The following is a 25,591-nucleotide window of genomic DNA, read 5'->3' as shown; positions in this document are numbered from 1 at the left end:
GGGATTTCATCATTCAGATCCATTCACCTATAACCCTTAGTATTAGAGATTTCTATTGAAGAACATTCTTGGGCAGCATACCAGCAATAAGAATTGTTATGATGTGGGGTACATAATACAATGAAAATGGCATATAAATTATTAATTTGAGATTATGTTTTTGATGCCCAATTTATTTTTTAATGGAGGGAATGGAAAAAAGATACAAATCCAGCAATAATCATTGTTATATTCAAAAAAGATGAGTTCGCATGCTTTCAAATAAAGAAGGGTATTGGTTTAATTGAGTCCCCCCCTCCGATCCAATTTTCCTAATGTTAACTTAGTGGTCCATAATTATAAAACAGTTCAGAATCATTGCTCTAAATTTTAGATATGTGGTCTTCCACTCAGTTCCCGCAGAATGTCTTTTTTTAACTGAACATCCTGTGCATTTTTCACTGCTGTTTTCATAGCCGCTCCGGTCTGTATATTTTTATTCCAGATCAAATTCCCCTCAGCCAATAATTTACTTTGGATAGTAATATCCCCCATTTCACAGACACATCTGTTCCACAACATATCCTCTGGAACATTTCCAAATGTTAAATGTACTGTGAGGTTTTTTCAAAAAAGAAATCAGCAGTACCTTCTGATTTAAATTCACCATTCTTCCTTTCTCCAATTACGGAGTGAAGTATCACATTATCATATTTGGTTTGGATGTACAATTCTCAAACAGGAGCATTTAGTTTGGTCCTCTGGCATTTGTGGCTGCAACAAACATCTCATGACAACATATGTATTACTGAAACACGTATACAGAGAGAAACAGGGGTTTTTGCTCGTCCCCATCAGCAATCTCATTAACCAGAAAATAACAGCCTAATTACTCCACATATTTCGGCCAGTGCCCAGGGCCTGGATTAACTCCTCAGTTTTTCCCATAGAGGCCACATTAAAATCTCCTTGTTGCCACTGTTAAGATGCCTGCTTCTAATTAAACCTCAAATTTTACTAAGCCTTAATCAAAACTATTTATTAGGGAACAATTAATCAGAAAATAACTAGGGAAAGACAGTAACATACACACAGCCTTCAGCCTCAACCCCATAATAGAAAAGCATCCAATTTAACCTAAACATTTCCATTTGTTTATTTAATTTACTGAACTTCTATAGAGCTCCAGTTATTAGTGATTCTAAGCAAGGTACATATTCAACATCCACAATTAGCTTACAATATATTATGACACCAACAATACCAATAATATACAGTAACAAAGTGCTGTAACATCTATATTCTATACCATCTATAAAAGGGGTCTGCAACCTTAAACACTTAAGAAGCAATTTTTACCCATTTCCCACAGAAAAGAAAACACCAAGAGCCACAAAATCTGGGTGAGCGTGGCCAACTCAACATCACTCACTTCCACCAGTCACATGACCCGCTAGCCATGCCTATCTAGCCAGTCATTAGGGCAGAGAACTGGTTGTTAAAAAATACTGGGAACCACAAAACCCTTTTGATATCTCTCCCTCCCTCTCTCCCTCCCCCCTCTGCCTCCCTCTCTCTCTCCCCCACTCTCTGTATCTCTCTGTCTCTGCCCTGGCCACTTCTCCATCTCCCACTGTCGCCCTTAGCTTCTCAGGCCAGGCAAGGAGTGACTGGGAGGGGAGGGAGAGGGGTGGCGCCAGCTAGTGGTGGGCACCCAATAGGGAGCCACAGCAGAGGGCCCAAAGGACCACATGCAGTTCCGGAGCTGCAGGTTGCTGACACCCGATACATACGTATACATCGAGGTATATAAAACGCAATAATCAAGCAGATAGCCCATTCAAGATTACAACATCCCAAACCCAGCAATTGGCTTTCAGTGTGAGTTATGGATAAAACAGCAGTCTCCAACAGGTTGAATGCCAATGGCTAAGGAGATGACATCATTGCTCTTAGTAGAAGCAGAGCCTTTCATAAGGAAACTAAACCAGTGGAAGTCACTTTCTTATCACATTTGGAAATGCTCAATTTAACCACTTTCTAGATATTAGAGACCTGCTAAACAATTTACTTTGACAGCTGGTGAGTTTTACCTTCTTTAAGACATTTTAGGCAGAAACGTCAGAATTTAAAATAATATGCAATTTTCAAAAAGCAAAAAAAAAAAGATTTTTAAAAAGTTTTAAGCAGATTGGGAAACCAAGGAAATTTAAAAATTATTTTTTAAAAAGAATGGAACAAATCAAACCATAAAGGACTTTGATGTGCAAAAATGAGAAGTAGAACAACTGAAAGGTCCACTGTTCTACTGGTAGTATTCATTTAACCACCATTTGCAGTTATGACAATGATGTATTAGTAACTTTATGACCAGTCATTGAATTTGCAAGGTCTGTAAAACCAAAGAAAGTATAAATAACATCATAAACACAGTTGTGGCTTCACTTTGCAACTGCTTTAATTAATATCTAAGTTGCTGGGTCCAATTGTGGTTGTTCAGCCAGGACTTCCTATAGTCCCTGCTGATGAAATCATTCAGAGAAAATCCATTTTACCAATCAGAATCGGAAGTAGACAATCTGAAGGATGCCCAGATTAATTGCACTCAGAAGCCAAATGAGATTTAATTCATTTTCCAAAGTAGCAGCATGATACAGTGGTGGGATCCTGCTGGTTTAACAACATGTTTGAAAAGAATATATTACCTAGACTGTTGTTTTTATTTCAAACAATACTGATAAAATTGGAAAAGAAATAATTTGAAAACTTGGAACAGAATGATATCGAAATTTATATGGCAGGGAAAAAAGGCAAGAATCAATATGAAAATGTTACAAGATGCAAGACGAAGGGGAAGATTTGGTCTACCAAACTGGGAATTATACTAACAAGCAGCAGCATTATCTTGAATAAATGAATGGATTTTATTAAGAAATATGAAATTACTGACTTTGGAGGGGCACGATTTACAATTGGGTTCGCATGCTTTTTTTTTTTATAAATAATTTTTATTTCCATTTTCCAACATCATATTTATGTACAAACTATTATCCATCATTAATCATTAATTTTTATTTATTACTGATTCAGGCCTGCCCGATTGCCACTTCCTTTCTTCACAACCTCCCTCTCTACCCTCTACTACTTTCACATCCTTCATCTCCTTCACTTTACTACCTCTCCTCCTTCTCCACTCCTCCCTTCTTCCACCCTATCTAACCTTCTTATTCTCCTCCTCCTTCTCTACTCTTTCCTACCTACTTTCTTCCCTCCTTCTACTCCTCTCTCCTTTTTTTTCTGAAATGGCAGTCGAGCATCCCCAATATCATTTTAAATTTTAATTTCATATCTTCAAAAATTACTGTACATTAATAATCAATCCATGTATCATTTTTGCCCCCCTTTCCCCCCCTCCTCCCCCTTCCCCCCCCCAGACTTCCCAGAGCAAATACCGAGTATTATGAACAACAATCACAAGCTAAAGTATACAAAATATACATAACCTCCCACCTTTAAAAATTTAAAACTTTAGATCCCCTCACAATAAAAATAAAGAGATAGGAAAGAATAATAAAAAAAGAAAAGAAAAGAAGCAATACCAACTTCACATATTACTTCTTCTTACAGTCCATTTTTAAAATTAATCCATCTTCTCAAATTCATTTTTTTTTTCACAGTTCAGATTCAAAAATTAAAAGAAGAAATCAAAAAGGAATTAAGAAATTCTTTACAGGAGTTTTTGGAGAGTCATTTTTTAGAAATAGATCAAAAATTTGGGTTGGCATGCTTTTTTATGGTATGGGAAAAATAAGTTGCATAGATATTTTCAAAGGCATTATGTAAGAAATATGTTATTATTAGTAGGGGAGAAGATTAGAGAAAAGCATTACTTGAAAATACCACCATGGCTTTCAACAATGGAAGCATTAGTACATCCAAATATTATTAATATGGGAAATATTATAAGATATAAAGATATTTTATCAGCAACACGGGAATTGAAAACGAAACAAGAACTGGAAGAACAAGGGATTGAAATGGAGTGGTATACTCGGCTGCAAATACAATCGAGACATGAAAAAGATGCAGAGTGATATGGTATTTACTTGGAAATGACAGTATTTGATGAGATACTCACAGGAATAGATGAGAAAATGATTAAGAAATCGTATAGTTATTTCAGTGGTGGGATTCAGCCAGTTCGCACCACTTCGGGAGAACCGGTTGTTAACTTTCTGAGCAGTTTTGCAAACTGGTTGTTGGAAGAAATCATTAGGGCAGAGAACCGGTTGTTAAATTACTTGAATCCCACCACTGAGTTATTTACTTGGAGTAAAGTTGGAAGAAGAACAAGCTAAAGAAACAATGATAGCATGGGCAAAAAAATTTGGATATACAATTGAGTTAGATAAATCGCAGCAATTATGGGAAAGAAACTATAAATTGACAATGGCTACAGCATATAAAGAGAACTTGTACTAAAACATTCTCTAGATGGCACATGTCACCAGAAAGATTGGCAAAAATGTTTAAAGATAAATCAACTAAATGTTGAAAATCCCATCAGATACCAGGATCATATTATCACATGAGGTGGACATGTCCAGAAGCGAGAAACTATTGGGCATAAATTCGAATATGGTTAGAAAAAATGATACAGCAACATATTGATTTAGAACCAGAGCTGTTCCTGTTGGGTATCTTACCGGAGAAGTATAGTAAAGAAAATATATACTTGATTATACATGTAATAACAGCGGCAAGAATGGTATTTGCACAAAATTGGAAAGCAGAAAAAAATCCTACAAAGGGAGAGGTAATTAAGAAAATATTGGAATGTGCAGAAATGAATAGATTGACATTGGCAATCAAAGGGAAGGAAGAGTCAGAGTATTACAATATATGGGGGCAATTTTATCAACGAATAGAAAGTGAGCATAGACAATAAACAATGTAAAAGTAAGAATTTTGGGAAGAATATGTCCTAATATGTTAAAATTAAATGAAAGAGGAAAGATAAATGTATACATTAAGAAGATGATAAATGTTGAAGATGACACAAAAATGTTGTACCCAGATGATACACGGATTGATTAATGATATACAGAGATGATAGAATAGATGTAATTACAAAGCAAAAAAAATTGAAATGAATGTAAATGTATATAAATAGAAAATTGGGACTGCACGAATACCATTCTAGATGGAAATGAAAATGGAAACAACAAGGGAGTGGAAAAGGAGAGAGTAGAAAGAGGGAAGGAGGAAAGAAGGGAGGAAAGGAGACAGAGGGATAAAAGAGAGGGAAAAGGAGAGGAAGAAAAGGAAGGGGAAAGAAGAGTAGGAGAGAGGGTTAGAAAGGGAAGAAGAAGAGAGGAGTGGTGAAAGGGGAGAGGAAGTAGAAAAGGGAAGGAGAGGAGGAATGAGGAAAGTAGAAAGAGATAGAAGAAGGAAGAGAAGGGAAGAGGAAGAGGAAAGTTTGTGGTAAAATAAAAGAGAGGAAATGGTAAAAGAGCAGTCCTGAACAATCAACAAGTTAAAGTAAAAGGATAAGATGAATGATTAATGATGGATAAGAGACTGTACATTTAAATATGTTTATGAAAAATAAAAATAAAAAAACTTTTCAAGAAAAAAAAACAACCCATTCACTGATCGCGTGCTTTGCAGTTTTACAAAAATTTACCTTCCGCGTTACTGCTGGGGAGTAACACAGCTGAGGCATGGCAATCCGCTATGCCACGGAAATCAGCTGAGAAGATATATGTCAGTAAAGCCCCAGGGACGGGTGGGCAAGCCTACCTGATCGTCAGAGAGAACCGGTTCACTCCCAGCTCGTCGAAGCTACCGGTTCACCCAAACTGGTCTGAACCCGTAGGATCCCACCCCTGGCATGATATGAGAAAACCAATATGCCTCCCTAATTGCTTAAGGTGTTGTATTGAGGACCAGCTATAGCCTCCATGTCATCTTTAAGGACAGCCTCATACAGTAGTCCAAATGAGAGACATATGGTTCATGTAAAGACAGCCTTTTCTCCAGGAGGGATTTTCACTGGCACCTAAGATGAGGCAATGCAAAGACTCTCCCATCCAGCATGGCCACAAATTCATATTATTGTTGTTCAAAAACTTGCAAACAACTTGATTCAGTCAAGAGATGGAAACTTTTTTGGGGGGAAAAAAACTTTCTACAATTCGTTGACCAGAAGTGATGGTATTTTTGAAGGAAAATATAGTCCAAGCCAATATTTTCATTATGGGGTTTATCATTTCAGCAAGGAAAAAGTCTTTTCTATTTGAAAACTGTTTGGGTGGATATATTTTTTTACCTCATCCAGGCCTAATTATGAGAGTGCAGAAAATATTTTGCCAAAGGAGGCAAAATATATTTTATGAGCATTTCCTGTCAGATAGCTGCATAGTTAGTATTGTTTTTAGTATTCAGGGATATACAGATTTTTTTTAAAAAAACGGTAAGAGAAAGAAATGGAAACTGATGAGCCATGCAGGATATGTCAGAGAAAATGGAAATCAGAATAAAAATGATAGGGTAGCATGTTGACAAGTACGTCTCCAAAATGAATGTGAAAGCTATTGCTACAATCAGCAAATGGTCCAATTGTTAGAAAGCTGGTATATGAGCTACGGGAACACAATGCATCTCTGACACCCAGTGGTCAGTCAATAAAGGTGCAAGTATTTTTCCACGTTCTCCAACCTTCTACGTCTCTATTGAAACTGGTAGTACCAAATCTATTTATTTCATCAAAGTATCTTGCATTTTATAATCCTAGATAGCATTTTCAAATTAGCATCCTCCAAATATTAGCGTGCACTTCCGAACCGGTAAGGAAGGTAAGTAGATTTCACCCCTGACTCAGCATGTCTATTTTGAAGTTCTGCTCTCCCTTTTTAATAATAATGTGGAAAATAAGACTACTGAAAAGCAGTTATTTATTGCCCAATTTTGAGAATAGGATTCCATGGAGCTCTGAGGATTATAAAAATGGGTGTACATCCCAAATTTCACAGAGATAGCAATTCCTGAATTAGAGTTATTTTGGCCAACCTGCTGGGTAAATGTGATGGTAATTACAGTCCACCAGCACTGTAAGGCATCAAACTGGGAAGACTAAATTACAAGACACTTGGGAAGCAAACACAACCGATGCCAGTGGATCTAAATTTGTCTTAGAAAACAAAATTCTTGTAGATGTGATGTCAATCACAACAGAATATACTTCCCATATACCCTGAAGACAATCTTAAATCACAACCAAGCATACTCTAAGGCAGTGCTTGCTTAAGTAAGGGGTCAGATCTTGAGCACTTGTTAAACATAAAGAAATGAAAAATATATTTGAACTATAAATCCAAATATACACACAATTTGAGGATTCACATAGCAGACTAAGGCACATGTTGGTTTCCTAACCCACTGTTAAACTTCACAACGGCCTCAACTGGAACAAAGCATATAATTAAAGCCTATTAAAGCTTCATTATTAGTAGCCTTCCTTAGGCTTGGATTATTACAATTGAGTTCAGCTGTGAGGGGCGGCACATATTCCCAGAATTGGAAGGCTGATTCTCAGACTCCTGATCTTAGAATCTCAGGTTGGAGGGTACTTTAAAGGTCTTCTAGTCCAACCCCCTGCCCAATGCAAGTATCCTGATACGATTCTAGAAAAAAGGCTATGCAAGCCTTTCTTGAAAACCTCCAGGGAGGGAGCACTCATGATTCCAGGAGGCAGATTGTTCCACTCAATGGTGTATTAACTATTAAGCAGACTAAGCACCTGCTTAGGGCACCAGGCCCAAAGTGGGCACCACAAAGTTGAGAAAGAAAGGAAAAAAACCCAATGAAGTTTCTACAGTATATACAAAGGAAGGGGGCACCAAGATTTGTCAGTGCTTAGGGCACCAGTGAGCCTTAATCCGCCACTGGTTCCACTATTTAGGGTCACCATTTTGAGACTATGTGATATAGTTGCAAGCAGCTGCGTTGCTTGAGAGCGCTCCCGTCGGCTTCTATGGCTCTTCGAGAGGAAAAACACTGGAAGGGATCCGAAAAGAAAAGGGATAACGAGGGCAACACGAAAGATTCTAAAGTTCCAATCTTGAGACATTTAAGACTTGGGAACTTCAACTCCCAGGATTCCCATGGCTGGCTAGGGAATTCTGAGAGTTGAAATCCAGTAGTCTTAAAGTTACCAAGGCTGGTATAAAGCAGGGCTCTCCAACCTTGGCAACTTTAAGCCTGGCGGACTTCAACTCCCAGAATCCCCCAGCCAGCAAAGCTGGCTGGGGAATTCTGGGAGTTGAAGTCCGCCAGGCTTAAAGTTGCCAGGGTTGGAGAGCCCTGGTATAAAGCATATAAAAGCACCGCTGCTCGAAAGACCACCAGTATAGTCAGGCCGGATCTGACTTGTCCGACTGCTTTTCCGCTATCCAGGAAACTTCCAAATAATCCGTTTTTCACCGCTCCCTCCTTTTTAAGCGCTTGTGCGGCTTCCACGGGAGGAGGAGCTCATCCCGCAACGGGAAAGAAAACCCCTCCCTCGGAATCTGCACATCCCTCTTGGCTCCGTTAGCCGGGATCGGTTTGGGTTGGGGCGTTGCAGCATGGCAGATCCGGTCACGGAGCAAATCGGCGCTCGAACCGATTGGCAGCGCGCCCGGGAAGACCCCGCGGGCTTGCCACTCGCCGCTCAGCGCTTGGTAGAGGACGCGGTGGGGAACAAGATCCCCTTCGGGACTCTTTACAAGGAACAGAAGACGATCGTGATCTTCTTGCGGGTGAGAGAGGACCCCCCCTCCCTTTCCCCACCCCAGCACCCCCGGCGTGGCTGTAACAAGCCAGTTGGGAATTGACATCTCAGTTGCAACCTCGGAGTTGATTGAATAAGCTAAGCTATTAGCATGGCCAGGCTTCGGTTTGTAAACAGGCATCTTGGATTTCTATTGGTAAAGTTTATGATTGACAACCCGAGAGATCCGCCGGACAAGTACTGCAAATGGTAACCATGATGGTATTCTGCGTAGCTATTTGGAGATTGAGCTGGGCTAAACATTGGGGGAGCGGGGTGTTATTTCGCCCAGGGCGAGGGGCTTCCCGCAGCCGCGACCGATTTCTCTGTTAGGAATCGCGGCCTACTTCCGAATTAGCATATCCAGGCTAGGATCGCCCGTATCCTCCAAACGGGCGAGCCCATGCTAAGTTACTTAATATAAAAATTAAACTTAATTCGGCAATGGTTCACACAAAGGTCGAAGCAAAGCAAGCACACCAAGGCTGTGCCTGTTGTGTGAACCGGCCACCGTAGCTTGTGGTTTAGGATGTTCTATAAACTCTTTGTAATTTTAGAAAGTTGGTAAACTGGATCAGTGCTGTGCCTGAATGTTGTAGAACATTTATTTATTGCTCTGTGGTACTCTGATTTTTATAAATTTCAACACACGGGGATAAATAAAACAGACGTCAATAAACAAAAAGTTATGTTGCAAATGTATGATTTGACATTCATTGTTTCCCACCCACCCCCCAACAGCATTTTTTGTGCTATGTCTGTAAAGAATATGTGGAGGACCTGGGCAAAATTCCCAAGAAATTTTTGCAAGTAAGTTCAAGCAAAAGTTATATATGTCATGGTTACTAACACAGAAGTTTGCAGTCTCCCTAAAATTACATAGTATGAAGTTGTTTTCATATATGTGTTGTGTGTGTTTTAGAAAAAAAATTAGTACCTGTGGTTATTTATTGATGTTGACGCCCAAGAAAATGCAGCTATATTTTAATCTTAGAAGTGCATGTTCAAGATCATTAGCTTTTGAAATACTGTGTCATTTTAAGATGTTGGATGTTGCTTAATACAGTGTACTATAGAAGTAATTATTATCAGATTATACAGATTTGGAGAAAATCCATTGATGTGTGTTTTAGCTAATCATCCACTATGGAAATTTCATCCACTATGGAAACTTCATCTGCCCTCAGCTAATCTCTCTTTAAAGAATCATAATTGCCTATCTAAAGATTGTAGATTTTTGAGGTCACTAAACCCCAGTAGATTTTGAAATATATAGAGCCCTTTGAAGATTGCATAGACTTTGAAATCAGGTATATGAAAGATACTTAGTTATACTGACTCCTAGTCAGTTTATAGCACACTTAATTGTTAAGGGCCTAAATGATTTGGAAACCACTAGAGGGTTTAAAGACTGGATTTTCCCATAGGTAGCTCAGATCTTTTTGAAAATTGCCCTACCTTGGTGATTAAATAAATGATGGGATAAGGGCTTTTCAGTTTTGCCAGTTGGTTTTGAGATATTTTTCAAATTATGTAACAGTTAAATTCCAGGCTTTTTAGATATTCTAACATGCTACATGTTTGGAAACATTGCTTAGGCATTCCTATTTTTTACAGTGATGATTTTAAATTCCTTGATATGCCTCTAAGAATTCCTTTGAACAAAGAAAGCTTAGCTCCCCTCAGTATCTTAGACGGTCCTAGTTCTAATTTAATGCTTGTTGCAACAGGTTGCTTTTCAACAAGGAGTTAGGGCAGAAGTGGCAAAATGAACACTGCAGAGGGCCTTATCCACTTCTTAAGGAGCTCTGTAATAAAAGTTGTTAATACTATCTCAAGTTTTTACAGCCTCTGGCACCAGCAAACAATGACTCACTGTGATTTTGTCATGGGGATGTTGATTTAATTATCACTAAATGGCTAACATTCAAATAACCATTCTAAAGTATTACTAGTGTAATCGGTAGTATTATACAATTAACTCGGATATGCTACCTTAAATACTTTTAGATCACGATCTCTACTGATGGAAATTTACTGTAAATTCCTAGAAGACCATTAATATTAGGGTGACAGGCTGGTCTCAACCCCATCCTGACACAGGTTATTGGGTTAACTTGAGTCTGGGTTTGCACAATTCATTGAATTATCAAATAGCCACAGGAGCTAAATTCATACATTCTGCTATGCCAAAACAAATACTCTACCCAAATTTAAATTAATATATTATGCAATGCAAACACTAAGTCTTTAATTACATGATACCTCAGCTTCTATGGAGTCCAGATTTCTGGTATTGCTGTATAAAACAGAGTGCTTCATACTGAGAAAGTAACTTGATCTGCCCTTTGTTGTCAGGGCATAGATGTGGAGACCCATTGCTTTTTGTTAAAAGTTGCTTCCGAAGCTTTTCTCAGTGGGAAAAGGGCTGTGGCATATGTACAGGAGCTTGTTTCCTGTAGCTAAGTGATACAGTTGTTCCACTCAGTTATTTAAAAGGAGAGGTCCTTCCATTTTATAAAGTTGTTTTAAAGAAGGCCAAGCCTTTGCTAAAGCAAAAATCGTTCAAAGATTTGCATGAATCTCATTTTTAGTTTGGCACAGAGATTGGGTTGTTAAGTATCAGCCGGCAAATTTAAGGTCAATATTTTTTTATTTTTTTGCTTTAGGATGCAAAAGTTAGACTTGTGGTTATTGGGCAATCAGCATATCATCACATTCGGGTAAGTGTAATTAAAAATCCAGTTTATTCTGTTGAAGTGGTTGTAAATGCAGCTCTTTTGTTTCAGGGTTTGCACCTCTAAGCTTGTCCATCTATAAACACATTCACACATATATACTATATGTACACATGTGCATATCCCAATATAAGTAAGACTGCTTAAATAAGATGGGATAAACTAAATCTGCTTTGAAGGCTTCTTTCCAAGTTCCTGGAAATTATCCCATTCTTTTTAGGAGGAGGTACTTCCATCATGTTTGCTTAGAGCTGCCAAAGCCCAGATTAAATATGTTTAATTGGAAGAAAATTCCGCTCAGTGCATTGGGACTTAATTAAAGGCAAGGCTGACAGGATTGCACCATTTGCTTTCAAAAATAGAACTGCATTGTGTATTACATTGATACCTAACATATATTGTTTGCAGCCATTTTGTAATCTGACAGGTTACCCTCATGAAATATATGTAGATCCACAAAGAGAAATTTATAAAATTCTTGGCATGAAAAGAGGGGAATCCTCCGGCTCAGCAGGTGGGTTGTGCTTTCAGTATCAAAAACTACTAATATATCTTTATCTAATGATATGTAAACTGAAACTGTACTTTCATTGTACAAAGTACTGTACTTTGTTTTACATACATACAAAATCAGGAACACCATTCCGATCACATTTGATTATAGAATTGGAGAGGCCATGTTGGCCATTGTATAACCTCTTGCTCAGTGCAGGAATCTAAATGAAAGCATTTCTGTCAGGTGGCTGACTAATCTATCCTATAGCAAAGTTAGCTGGGGAATTCTGGAAGTTGAAGTCCACCCACCTTAAAGCTGCCAAGCTTGAGAAACACTGATCTATAACAGGCATCAGTTGAAGAAAAGTTCATCACATCCCCTTAGGAGTTTGTTACTTTGTGTTGTGCCTCGTCCTCCCTCCTCTCCTCAGCCGGACCCCTCCCATCTCCACCCAGGCCTGTTATCAGACTCGGAGTCTGATAATGAAGATGAACGGCCTGTTATGCCTCCAGCCCCCGGCCCTGGCCCCATGCCCGGAGAGGATGTCAGGAGTGAACAGACCAGCCCAAGAAACTTCACTCCTACAGCATGTGAGCAGTCCAGCTGAAGAGAATTCAAAGTGGGAGGATCCTCGCTTCTGGAGATCTGAGAGGCGACGCCAGCAGAAGGAAGGGAGGGGCAGGCCTGGCTAAATGCTGAGTCATGGAACCACACCCCACAGCCTATATAAAGGACCTGCTTTTGGCATTCCAAAGTCTCATCTAGGTTGCTGATATTGGACTCTATCGCTGAAGTCACAACTTGGACTCCTGCCTGCCCTGAGAAACCTCGAAGGAATTTGGCAAGCTGCAGAGGCTTCGTTGCCACGTTTGATATGGACTTCCTTGACCCGGAGGGGGAGTGGGACACGACATTTTGCCAAGCTGCATCTGATTTTGATTCAAACCTGAATGTATTCTCCAACCGTAGAATATCCTAGACCAAGCATGTCAAATTGGCAGCCTGTGGGCCAGATGAGTTGCATGCAGGCCACACCCACCTCTGCAAAGGCAAAAATCACCTTTTGCCTCTGCAAAGGCAAAAATCATCGCGATACATCACAATACATCACGTGACGCAATCGAGTTTGATACCTGTGCAAAATCATGCAGAAATGTTTCTCATGTAGGATGTGTTAGAATCTGAGGTACTTTGATCTAAAGTAGGGGTCTCCAATTTCCGGGCCGTGGCATGCCAGAAACCAGGCCATGCAAACAACTGAAGTCCAATCCGCAGGATGCAGGCAGCACACAAAACTATACCCCCTCCAATCTGCATCTCTTCACAGAACTGGTCCCCGGTGCCCAAAAAGTTGGAGGCCGCTGATCTAAAGCACATTTCTTTCCTTTGAACTTAGTTCTGATCTTCCTGGAATTGGTTGGTAGTAACTGCCCAGAGGACTATAGCCTAATGTATTCATAATGACAACAGAGTTAATGTATGCTTTTTGCCAAATAAACTTCCTCTTCTGCTGTCGTTTTCAGTGCACAGCCCTCATGTTAAATCCAGTTTGCTATCAGGAAGCATTAAAAGCATGTGGAGGGCAATGACGAGCCCTGCATTTGATTTTCAGGGTGATCCAGCTCAGCAGGGAGGCACTTTCATTTTAGGACCAGGTAAAGTAACTATAAATTTAGAGCTTTTTGTTGGCTAGGCAATCTATTTTATAGTCATCAAAGCATAAGCCTCTTGAGTTTAAATCCTGATAAAAAGTTGATCATGCCATGTATAAGGCCTGTCATGTGTGAAGAATCAGGACCACATATTAAGTTCCAGTCAGTGGTGAAATCTGAACTGGTTTACTACCGATTTGTTGGCTGTGCATGCGCGCAGCGCACACCACGCACCAAATGCAAGGTGCGCAGTGCACGCCAAAAGGAGGCATGGGGTAAGTAGAACAGCGCGCAGGGTGGGTGACCAGCTGTGGCGCACAATCTTTTTTTATTTTTAAAAGCATTTTTTAACAACCTATTCGGCCAAAGAGGTTGTAAAAAAATGCTTTTAAAAGTAAAAAAAAGGCTGTGACGATTGCGCAGCTCAGCTGGGATCATCGGAGCCTTTTTTTACCTTTTAAAAGCATTTTTTTTACAACCTCTTTGGCCAAAGAGGGACAGGGATTTTTGCTACCGATTCTCCAAACCACCTGTCGCCATCGCTACCGGATCAGCTGATTCGGTCCAAACCGAGAGCATTTCACCCCTGGTTCCAGTTAAGAAGATTTATTGCTCAAATCTATACACAAGAATTTAGTTAACTAATCTTCAGCACTAAATTGGCGCTAGTTAACAGAATTTAAGGGGAGGCTGGACTTGGATCACTTGTGGGAACATAATGACTCTTCAGTCCATCCCCAGATTCTGCTTCTTCTTACCCTAATGAGTTGTTACAGAGAGAAGCTGGTTATATTGGCACGAACACATTTGTAATGCAGGGAGGTTTGTGGTGGTGGTAGGCCTCTGCCTAATAAATTGCTTTCTCCTGGGTTTGCATGGCAAATGGACACAGTCCTCTTCCTGACTTAACCGATGAATTTTCATCCATAAGAATTTTCTATTTTCATTCTTGGTCAATGGCCAAACAGGTGACAAGATAAGTGATCTTGCTGATTTTAAAAATCTAAACAGACTATGATCTAGTTAGTACTTGCATAGGAGACTACTAGGAATCTCTTGGCCTGTAGGCTAAAAAGGGAAATTGAAAAAAAAAATCCAGACAAAGGCAGTGGCAAATCAGCTCTCTCTCTCTTTTTCTCTGTGTGTATATATGTGTGTCTGTGCGCACACGCAGACGAGGATTACATATCGCCAGTTATCAGATAAAAAGCTCTATTTGACAGTTTTACTTTTTTAAAAAAAAGTTTTTATCACAACCAATTTAATGATCTTTATACTGATGTAGTAACAGCTCCTTTCTGTCCTTATTCCCAAGCATAACAATAGGATTTCTTGATGAAAAGGGTCTTTTGCCCAGATGCAGTGCTCAGGAAAAATATGCAGGTAGTCCTAACGTATAACTATACTAGAGTCCAAAATTTCCATTCATAAGGAAGGCAGTTGTTAAGTGAGTCAAACCCCATTTTGCGACCTTTTTGGCACACTTGTTAAGCAAATCACAGCAGTTGTTAAATGCATCATGTGGTTGTTAAATAAATGTGGCTTTCCCCATTTTATTTTTTATTTTTTGCTTCTTGTAAACCAGCTGGAAAGGTTACAAATGCGGAATACATGACCCCAGGACACTGCAACTCTCATAAGTACATGTGAATTGCCAAGTGCCCAAATTTTGATCACATGACCATGGGGATAGTTGTAAGTGTGAAAACCGATCATGTCACTTTTTTTAGTGTAACTTCGAACGTTGCAGTTACAAGTTGAGGACTATCTGTAGTCCATATTGGCTAGATAGCATGCTGCTGCTGCTGCTGTACCTATTTTGTGGAGATGAAAGTGTTAATATTATTTGTTTCCCATTTGTTCCAGGTGATGAGATTCACTTTGTGCACCTTGACCAAAACAGGTTGGACCATATCCCCATTAATAATGTTTTGCAGCTTGCTGGAGTTGAAACAGTAGATTTTACCTGCAGATCTCAGATTATTGATATATGAATTTTTAGAAGAAAAATACATCTGCCAAGACAAGTGATATAAATATATTTATCAGCAGACTATTGTGGCAATTCACCCTTAATGAGGTTACTGTGAAATTAATAAAACAAATAGCTCCAGAATAGATTTTTATACCCCCCAAAAAATAGCCTTTAAACTTAATATTGTTCTCAAGACACAATAACAAGAAAACAAGTCATTAAACCTGCTGAACAAAAGTAATGATTTTATGGAGTTTGTGAGTTTATTTCAATCACACTATTCCACTTAAAATTTAACTGTTTTGGGTTAATGATTGAAACGTATGGATAACAATGTCCTTTTGCCTCTTCAGTGTTTAAATAAAACAAGACTTCAGATCAAAACAAAAATGCAAACTTTGTCTATAATTGCTTTCTTGGAAGCCAAATTGGCATGAATGTTGTTCTAAAGTCTGTAAACTAGAGGATGAGAAAAAGTATTTAGATAATTAATTTCATGATAGAGACTACTGACTGGGTAATCTTTATTTTTAGTCTTGATATATTGTAATCCTCTCCCCCCCCCCAAAAAAAAATCTAGCAACAAACACGTTTTACAAGGACTTTTAACCTATTTTCCTAGCAATGTATTTTATGTAATTTATGTAATTTAGCCTTTACCAAGTAGTAAATGTAAGGGACATGATCAGTTTTATAAACAATAAAAAAATGTTGGTGGTTTACCCAACAGTAAATCCTAGGTTAATTTTATCTATGTTTTACAATACCATTATTCCACATAGTCCTCAAATACTCTGCCTAAAATTTATTTCCACGAGGCTTGATAGTGTATTTATTTCTTGGACATATATTCCACTTTATATTTTCCCAATCATAACCCTATGCAATAGATTGGGCTGAGACACAGGGACTTTCATGGTTGAAGATGCATTTCCCAGCTTCTGGTCCAGTTCTGTAACCACTCCGCCATATTAGCTCTTGTCTGGTATTTGAGCATTACAAATAAAGGTTTCATCTATATTCCCAAAATATACGCTGAAACATTTAATGTATAATTCCATTCAGAACAAATATTTTTATCACTGCTCAGTCATTTTCTGTCAATGGGACGTCAGCATATATATCTTAAAAGTATTAGTCTCTTTCTCCATAACAGTAATTAGTGTCTATTCTTTTATCATTTCTTTAACATTGTGTTGATGTCAATTCTTATGATCATATGATTAGTCCATCTGACTTCACTGATGTCTAAGATGTCCATTTGTGGTCATTTAATTTAATCTTTCACTGGGTTGAGCTTTTCCATGTTCGCACTTCTTACCTTCCATTTTCCCAGTGTAATTCTTTTCCTTGCAACTTTGGATTTCCTTTTCCTGTGTGACAACAAAAACAAATCATTGCAACGACATCATGATATGGCTATACACAGAAATTACATTGCAAGAACTGTTAACTTGATGATTCAGCATGATTCCTTTTTGGTTTTCAGTTGAATAAATTAACCAAAGAGTTTTCAAAGTTTTTCAAGCCACAGAACCTGCTTTAAAAAAAATAAAAAATCCTGGAACCTCAATTCAGTGGCAAAGTTTTAATTATAGAAAATTGGCTTTATTAAAGTGAGTATTTTTCCTCTTTATCTCTGACAAAACCCTATCAATATTCTTGGAATCCTAGGATTCCACAAAATATACAAAATCCCCTGGATTTGCCTATAAATAAGTTGGTGGAACAAAACCTGTCCTTTGAAGAACCTTGTTTGTGACGTGACACTAGAAATGGCTGCTTTTCTAAGAATTTACCATGCTGACTTTCTTTGCCCATGAAAATTTGTAATGGACATAAGGATTAAAAATGGCCTTTGAAGTTTGAAAATGTGAATATCCAGCAGATGGCATGCTTCCCCCAAAGGGAAGCCACAACAGTAAGTAGGGTAGCTGCACTGTATGTGAATATTTCCACACACACCCAAAACAGGCAGGAAAATTGAAAATGAAGAGCACAGCTGGTAACATTTTATAGATGCACTATGCAAAAACTCCCTGCAAATTATGAGGTGTATTCAAAAACAGTTTGCCTTATACTGTAATTTTATAATTGCTCTTTCCTCACGTCTATGTAATCATTAGCAGATGTAGCCTCAAGCAAGGAAAACTAGAATTATTCAAATTTCCCCTCTAGTTTTATTGGACAAGCAGAATTTTTCAAACGATAACTGCTGGAATTGTTTTCAGTGAGAATTCATAGAGGCTAACATATTTGAGATTGAGCAATATGGAGATGTATGCATGTGTCTTATCATTACTAGTCGATTTATTATGTTCTTGATTTTTAATCAGTTTTCAGTTGCCAACCTGGTTCTCTGCCTATCTGCAAAATTTAAAGCAATTTAATAAATGTAAAATCAAGAAATTCACAGTAATGCTTATTTTAACTATTCAGTACAAGCATGCCAGGAATCAAGATATAAAGAACTGAAGGCTCTCCTCTTGTGATAGCCATGGAATTCAATCATTTCCTGGAAATCATTCATCAGTTCCATGCTAATTCCTGCTAAGTAACATGCATAAAATAAACCTATAATCCTAGTTCTTCTATAGAAGTCACTTTTAATATACTGTCTGCTACCATGTGAAAGAGACTCACCTAGTGAATTGGGGCTTTCCTGGTGTGTAAAAATAAAATATTAACTCTGCCTCCTCTATACTATGTTTAACTTTTTGCGTGGTACGTTACTACAAAGGCTCAATATATTTTACCACTTTAGAAATGACAAGCTTGAAGCAAAGGAAAGTCAAATTATTCAAATTTTTCCTCTTTTAAGTTTTATTTGGTTTTTGAGACATGGGGCCAACAGCTCACAACGGAAGATATTACATATGTCAGGCGGGGATGGGGTGGGAGGTTGTATCGCACTGATAAATTAAGTGGTCCTTTTTTTTTTTTTTTTTGCAATTTCTTGGGGGGGGGAGAAGAATGGAGCCGCGGTGCAGGCACTCTTTAAGATTAGTTTGCCTTTGTGACGCAGGTGTTCAGGTGTATCGCTATGACATCACTCTGTCAGATTGTGACCTCACACCGGCCCGGCCCAATGAGGAGCGAGCGTGAGGGGAGGCCGAAGAGGGAGCGCTGGCTGAGAGCGGGAGCCGCGGCTGCAAGTGGCAGGTTGGGAGCAGCTGGGGGGGAGGGGGCGGCGCTTTAGAAAGCGGCCGCAGTTGCCTTCCCTCCTCTTCCTCCTCCTCCTCCTCCTGGTCCTGCTGCTCCTCCTCCTCCTGGTTTGGCTCCCGTTGGGCTGCTTTTACCCCTACTGGGGGCGAGGCGGCGGGGATGAGCCCCGGTGCCCTACAGCCGCCGCCGCCGTCTCCTCCGCTACCACCGCCGCCATGAAGCGGAAGACCTCGGGGGTGGGGAGCCGAAGACACTCGGCCCCGGCTACTCTGCCGGCTACGGCACCGCCAGCATTCAAGAAAACTCGGAGCTCCGCCGCCCTGCCGATCGTGGGCGAAGCAGAGGAGCAGTCCCTCCAGACCCCCAGGCGCGAGATCTGCCTACAAATCTCCGGTGAGGAGCGGCAGAGGAAAAGGGCGCTGCGGGGAATCGGGGCGACTGAACCCGCGCCCGCCCAACTAGCGGGGCGGTTGGTACGGGCGTGTCTGCGGACGGGCGACTTCTCGGTCTCGTGAAGTGTGGGATTCGGGGGCCCTTCCGAGCCTAATTGTGGTAAACAACTCCCGTGGAGTTAGTTTCCAGAAGTGCTTCTTGGTGGCTCCGGTGTGGGGCTTCGATGGTTGTTTGCGGTGCTTGGGAGTCGGGGGCGACCCATAAACGGGCGCAAGCGTGTGGATCCGTTTTCCCGTTTGAGGTGCCTCCCAGCGAATGTATTTTTTTTGAGAGAAGGTTTCTAAGCCCCTTGGCTGTCCCTCGGGGGGCGGGTGTGTGTGGAAATGCTGTCATTGTCTGAGGAAAACATATGGTTGCCGTAATACTCAGATCGTATCTTATCCAAATTGCAGGTCAAACCTTGGAAAATATTCTAAATGCTTCAGGCGTAAAGATGCAGTTTGGAAAAGAGGAGCACTTTCTTTCACTTTTTCTTGTGCTAGCTTCTGCAGGATTGGTATACGTACCATTATAGAGGAAACAATACTTTTTATTTTTTGCTTAATGGATCTATTTTCCTGGCTCCTGTTTTGCAAAAATCTTTTACGATTCAATACTGTATCTAGATTGTTTTGCCAATGGTTCCATTGTTGTGTTTTATTGCTGAGTTGTGTTAAAAATATGATGGAAAGCATTGTACAGCTGCTTGGAGTTATAAATAGGCAACTTTAGTGGCTTCCTTCTCTCTCCTTTGCATTTTAAATTTAATACATATTTTGTAGCCTGCATATTATCAAATATTGTGTGTCTTACATAAAATGAATGTACAATCTATGAAATACAATTTATCACAGTGCAAATATTAATTTTAATTATTAATATTTAAAAAATTAAATCTAACTGGAAAATTATTTTTCAATTATCAAATTTTAACAGGAGAGATGGAAAAGGGGCAGGATGAAATTTTGCCAGACCTCCTTAAGGCTTCCACTTGAACTGTCCTGTGCCCTTCTTTTTCCTCAACTATTTGCATAAAGTTTTGTTATCTCTATTGAGGCAAGAAAAGAGATGTCCAGAGGCAATTTCCTGAAAACTATGTTATGTTGATTAGTGATGATTTCAGAACATTCATTTAGCCTGAGGAGATCTCCAGGGATTTGGAGGGGTGGGTGGCTTGAGAGAACAAACCCCACCTGGCATGTCAAAAGTAGTTTCCTGAAGTTATGATTTTTCTCTGTAAAAGCTAAATGAAAAAAACAAAGTTGATGGGTGCATAAGGCACAAATATTGTGAAAGACATGAGGTGACTAGACACCATAATGATTTCCAATCTATTATTCACTACCATGGGATTGGGACCAAAAAAAACCAAAACCCACCTGAATGAAAACAGCTTTGACTATTCAGATTATTTAAATTAAAACCTACAGTGGGTGTCTGCTGTCTATGTGTTACAATTGTGACAATGGGAATTTATGTTGGGGAAACTCCAGCTAGAGTGTAGGAAGTAGACTGCCTTTTTCATTTGACTCTTACCCACAGGCCCCATTCATTACTGGCATGAACCCTCTTTGTCCAAGAAGGTGACCCAAAAAGCAGAGTAGGCCTCAAGTGAAAAGTTTTAAGCATTGTAGGCCTATTCTCTTAAATGAAAATAGTTCATCTCATAAAAAGAGCTTACGTGAAGTTCCTCTTTCAGCAACAGGCCCCCTCACTGGATCTCAAGCCCTTCTAAAAGACAGAAATTCTCCAGGTTGTTATGAATGGTTAACGTAAAAAGCTGCTGAAAAAATAAGGGAAGACGACAACTATGTTTAGTAACTGGTTTCTATATGATTGTCTGGGTTCAATTCCAGGGAAATGGTGACCATTGTGGCCAGACCCCTACAGGATGATTATGGCTCTTTAAAGACTGGTTTTAGTTTCAGATTTCAAGTCAATCAGCTTCCTTCTGATATGTTTACCCAAAAGAAAGACAAGCCTGAAATTTATATAACCTCCACTTCCCAAGAGAATTAATCTGCCTGTTTTATTGCTATACTGTCATCAAAGTTAAGTTTTGAGTAAATTATTTTTTTATATGTCTAGAGCCAATTTGCAATTGTTTTTTTTTTAAATATAAATTCCTTGTAAAGTTTTGTAAACTACATTGCTGGAGGTTTTGAATTATGCATAAACTCTATAACTTGGTATGCTTTCAATTAGGATCACTATTTGTTAGAAAATGTACAAAACTGTCTGACATATTTTATTTGATTCATTTTTCTTGGTAATTTAAATTATTTAAACCAGCAGCTCAAGTTGCCTGGATTTAATCTGACCAGGGCACAAGAGTAAACTCAGTATTGCTCTGAATCTTGACTTAAAAATTACGTATACAGAAAAGCAGTCCAGACTAGATTATTACAATTGAACAGAAAAGAAAATACTCAAGAAAACATTATTGTTTTCGTATGGGGTTTTATGACATTTACCCTTGCCCCCTTGAAATCAGTCTTCAACAGTTAATCTTTAACTTTTAATAAAATAAAAAGGAATTATAACTGGCAATAATATAAAAGGAAATATATATTACGAATATTGTATGCAAATTCAACAGCTATATTACAGCTAATAAAATAAAGAAAGCAACTAGCAAAAACCCTAATTATATTTTAGTCTTGTTTTTCTTTTCCAAAGTTCTTAAAGCCTGTATGTATTATAATTCTGGTCCATATACCAGCTTCATGTATTGGTTGTTAATGGGAATTATGTTTTTTCATAGTCATGCAACAGCTTCCCCATAGTGTAGCATGCCATCATACTACTATAATTGAAAAATATATGCACCCTATTATTTACTATGAGTTAAGTAAAACAAGACTTGTATTCACAGTCAAATCAGATCTATTGTAAAACCTTTTAAATTCCAAGCTTTTGCAGTGGAAAATAAAACAGTTGCATCATAACAGTGTTGCCTTTTATTGAGCAAAAGCTGCATTTGGCTGGGCTCACACATCAGTGTCAGTGGTTAGGTTCCTTTATCATTTAACCCCAAATCAAACTACAATTATGGCTTACTTCAATGTGTGAAGCAGCCATTTCATCCCAGAAATCACCAATTTTATATTATTAAGTATTTCTCAAGTATCTCAAGGGGTAGTCCTTTACAAGCCCTTAATTTTTAAAAGACATGTTTGACTGTTGCTTCTTCTGCTATATTATGGTTGAAAAACCTCTGTTCAGATTTAAAAACTTTTAGTGACATGCAGCTTCACCATAGATACTTATACTAAAAAATTTACAATTGCTTTACAATAATTTTTAGAGAGAAATAATGTATTTTCAGAATGTAACCTGTTTTGAGAAGGAGCTATCTATTCATATAAATGGCATAATAATCACCACCTCTGTAAAGATACTAGACAGAATAGAATTGTAATGCATGTGTGTGTTGAAATATACTTGGCAAATCTGTCCTATACAAGATTAAATAATACATTCTGAAGGACTGCTTTGACAGAACAACTCTTCAGTCTGGATTAATCTGGAGTTTGTCTGGAGTTTCAGTGCAGGAACTCAGTATTTTAGTAGTGCAGTATTATATCAGTCATGGTGCCACAGAAATATTCACTATCAACAGCTGCTCACAAGAATATATAAACTATTTTTAGAAAGACTGTGATAAATACAAATTGGCAGATTATCAATATCATATGTACTGTAATATGTGTACTATATATACTCCATGTACCCAAATTCAGTAATATTTGCTTTGAGAAAATATTAGATTATTGTTGTAAGTCATTGAGAGTTGCATGCAAGTTTAATAAATTATTATTATTACTATTATACACACACACACAAAACAATGTGAAATAATAGCTTGTTCTTTATCTGGTGTTGACCTTCATACCCATATTCTTCTCAAAAACCTAGGGAATTGTAATGTATCCAAGCATTGTGGCCTTTTATAATTGACAGTTGGAAATTTTGTCAAATGTACAAGTGTGCAAAAAACCACTAGGACCAACACAGCTAGTTTATGCCATAATCTTTTCAATTTTCAGTTCTTGATACTTTGTGAGCTTCTCCCATTCTTTTGTCTTCTATTTTACTGTCCCCTACTATTGCCACATCAATTATCCACGCATTCTTCTTTTTATTATTATTATATGGACAGAGGAACTGGAAGTCTGAATCAGAAGCTTTGTGGTTTACTTATGCAGATTTGTATAGCGGGAGACACAGAAAACAGGAAAAATGCAAAAGAGAAGCTATCTAAAAAGCGCATAGAAATAATGTTAATTACAATGCAATATTAATTACAGTATTTGAGAAACATGTATAGCTTTATTAGCATTGTATTATATGTCCCTATTCTCTGAATAAGCATAAGCAACCTTGAGAAATAACACTACCAAAAGCCATTACCATAGACTATTTATTTTCCATTTTATTTTAACAGTCATTTAAAAATATAACCAGATAGAAAAGAAATACATAAAAATAGATTTACAGGCTATATAAAATTGACAAGAATTTTCAAAGTAGCATTAGATTAATACTACATATAAAGATAAAATATCAGTTTTAACTATATGAAATTAAATGAATCATTAATTAGCAAAATATAATAAGAATCATCAATCAGAATAAATAAAAAAAATTTCTATTATAATCAAGTCCTATCCTTACTAAAATACTTTTAACAACTTACATTGAAAAAACCCACAGTTTGGATGCAGTATAAATCCATGTGTAAAAATATAGTCTATTTATAGAAATTATTTATACAGATTAAATTCCATATTAAATGTGTTTTTTAACTACAAAGTCATTGTTTACATTGATGCATACTCCCATGCCTTAGTCTGCTATTCTAAAGAATTAATTTTGCATAATTTCTAGTAAAAAGCATAACATTTCCTGACAACTGTTATCATACAGAGAACTAATAGCTGTTATCATATACAGAACTAATATACTCTCTACTTTGTAGAAATATAAGGCTAAGTAATATTTAGTAGAAAAACAGCTCACAGGAAAGAAAAGTCAGTACTTCATTCTATGGTGAATCACCTTCTAGAATTATTGAGCTTGAAGACATTGCCATTAAGTGCAATATTGTTAGTAAGTACTGTATTATGTATTTGGACAGTCAGCAATGGAGCTATATACTGGGGGGGGGAGGTTTCTTTAAGGTCATATTCACAATAAATTTGATACCTATCTTCCATTATTATGCCCATTGTTATATATCAGTTGTCATGTAAGTAAGCCTCAACAGATGTTCTGAATTTTGTTGATAAGTTTTCCAAATTTAGTCAAATCCACCTTGTTTTTTGCAATTCCTTTTGAACTATACTGTTCATTGAAGATGATGGAACCAATGAGGTGTTTTTGTCTATTCCAAAGAGAAAGCTACCCAAGATTTTGTTTTTGTTTTATCCAAAATTTAATATCGATGTCTATAGGAATGATCTCTCCATGGAACATTTTTGTTAATACATTCATTTTTATGAAAAATGATCATAGATGTTTGCAAATTATAGCATCTTTGCCCATTTGGTTATAGAGAATATTCTGTGTGGCTAAGCAAATCATGGCTATTTATAGAAGGGATATAATGGAATGTGCACCTGGAGGAACAGTGAGGGAAAGTATTGGCAACACACAACTTTCCCAGAGAGAGGCCCGGATTATAAAGAAATATATATATACTCTGGATAATTTATAAAAGAGACCTTAAGATTTTGAATAATTTTGTGAGAAGGGACAAAAGAAAAAGTGAAAAGAAATTAAGTTCCATGACATCATTTCAAGGGACTAACGATCAAGAAAGTAGAATGTTGGTTTATTGGAGCAAGGTTAAAACAGATATGTTGTTACTTCTGGTAACTCTTTTTGTTTATCAAGACAAATACTGAGGTTTTAAGGATTTGTTTATAGATACAAGATGGGAAAAAGAGATCATTTGTTATACTTTAAGAGAAAGTGATAAGTTGCAACAGTTGTTTATTGGTTGAAAAGGGAGGTCATTTCCTTATATATTTTAAGAGAAAATATGTATTTTAAGTTGAAAAGGGAGGTCATTTCTTTATGTATTTTATTTTCTATTTCTTACTATATTATTTTCTTTTCCATTTTTTGTTTTCTGCACCTTCCATTTTTTATTGTTTTTGCTGCTCTTTACATACCTAATACTGTTGCCTTCTATTTTCTCCACAACAGCAATCCTGTGAAGTGGGTTAGACTGAAAAATGACTGGCCCAAAGTCACCCAGCTGGCTTTCATGCCTAAGAGAGTCCTAGAACTCACAGTCACCTGGTTTCTAGCCCAGAACCTTAACCACTACACCAT

General features: G+C 38.0%; 2 protein-coding genes across 13 annotated transcripts in view; both read left to right on the top strand.

The window, feature by feature from the left end:
* Positions 1 to 8,521: 8,521 nt before the first annotated feature.
* Positions 8,522 to 16,042, top strand: PRXL2C (peroxiredoxin like 2C). Of its 2 annotated transcripts, XM_058171785.1 has the most exons (6): positions 8,540 to 8,780; positions 9,533 to 9,601; positions 11,461 to 11,514; positions 11,938 to 12,043; positions 13,549 to 13,680; positions 15,544 to 16,042. In XM_058171785.1, the coding sequence occupies exons 1-6, from the start codon at positions 8,607 to 8,609 to the stop codon at positions 15,669 to 15,671; spliced, it is 663 nt and encodes a 220-aa protein (XP_058027768.1). In that variant the 5' UTR covers positions 8,540 to 8,606; the 3' UTR covers positions 15,672 to 16,042. The 2 variants fall into 2 exon arrangements, with proteins under 2 accessions (XP_058027769.1, XP_058027768.1); XM_058171786.1 differs by lacking the exons at positions 11,938 to 12,043; positions 13,549 to 13,680; positions 15,544 to 16,042 and adding an exon at positions 12,481 to 13,542 and having other exon boundaries at positions 8,522 to 8,780.
* A 2,747-nt stretch (positions 16,043 to 18,789) lies between these two features.
* The window catches only part of CDC14B (cell division cycle 14B), a 61,573-nt gene continuing 54,771 nt past the window's right edge, over positions 18,790 to 25,591 (top strand). For 7 of the 11 annotated variants that reach the window (XR_009153981.1, XR_009153983.1, XR_009153982.1 and 4 more), the window contains exon 1: positions 18,791 to 19,210. Coding sequence is in view for 6 of the 11 variants with exons in the window: in XM_058174203.1 (XP_058030186.1) it covers positions 19,033 to 19,210 (178 nt within the window). In the remaining 5 variants the exon portion in view is untranslated. Of the gene's footprint in view, positions 19,211 to 25,591 lie in introns of all 11 variants that reach the window. The other 4 variants (XR_009153984.1, XM_058174199.1, XM_058174200.1 and 1 more) reach the window with 2 other exon arrangements.

The sequence above is a fragment of the Ahaetulla prasina genome, chromosome 2, assembly GCF_028640845.1.
Source record: "Ahaetulla prasina isolate Xishuangbanna chromosome 2, ASM2864084v1, whole genome shotgun sequence".
NCBI lineage: Eukaryota > Metazoa > Chordata > Lepidosauria > Squamata > Colubridae > Ahaetulla > Ahaetulla prasina.
Note: the sequence above shows the minus strand (reverse complement) of the source record. Positions and strands in the feature narration are given on the sequence as shown.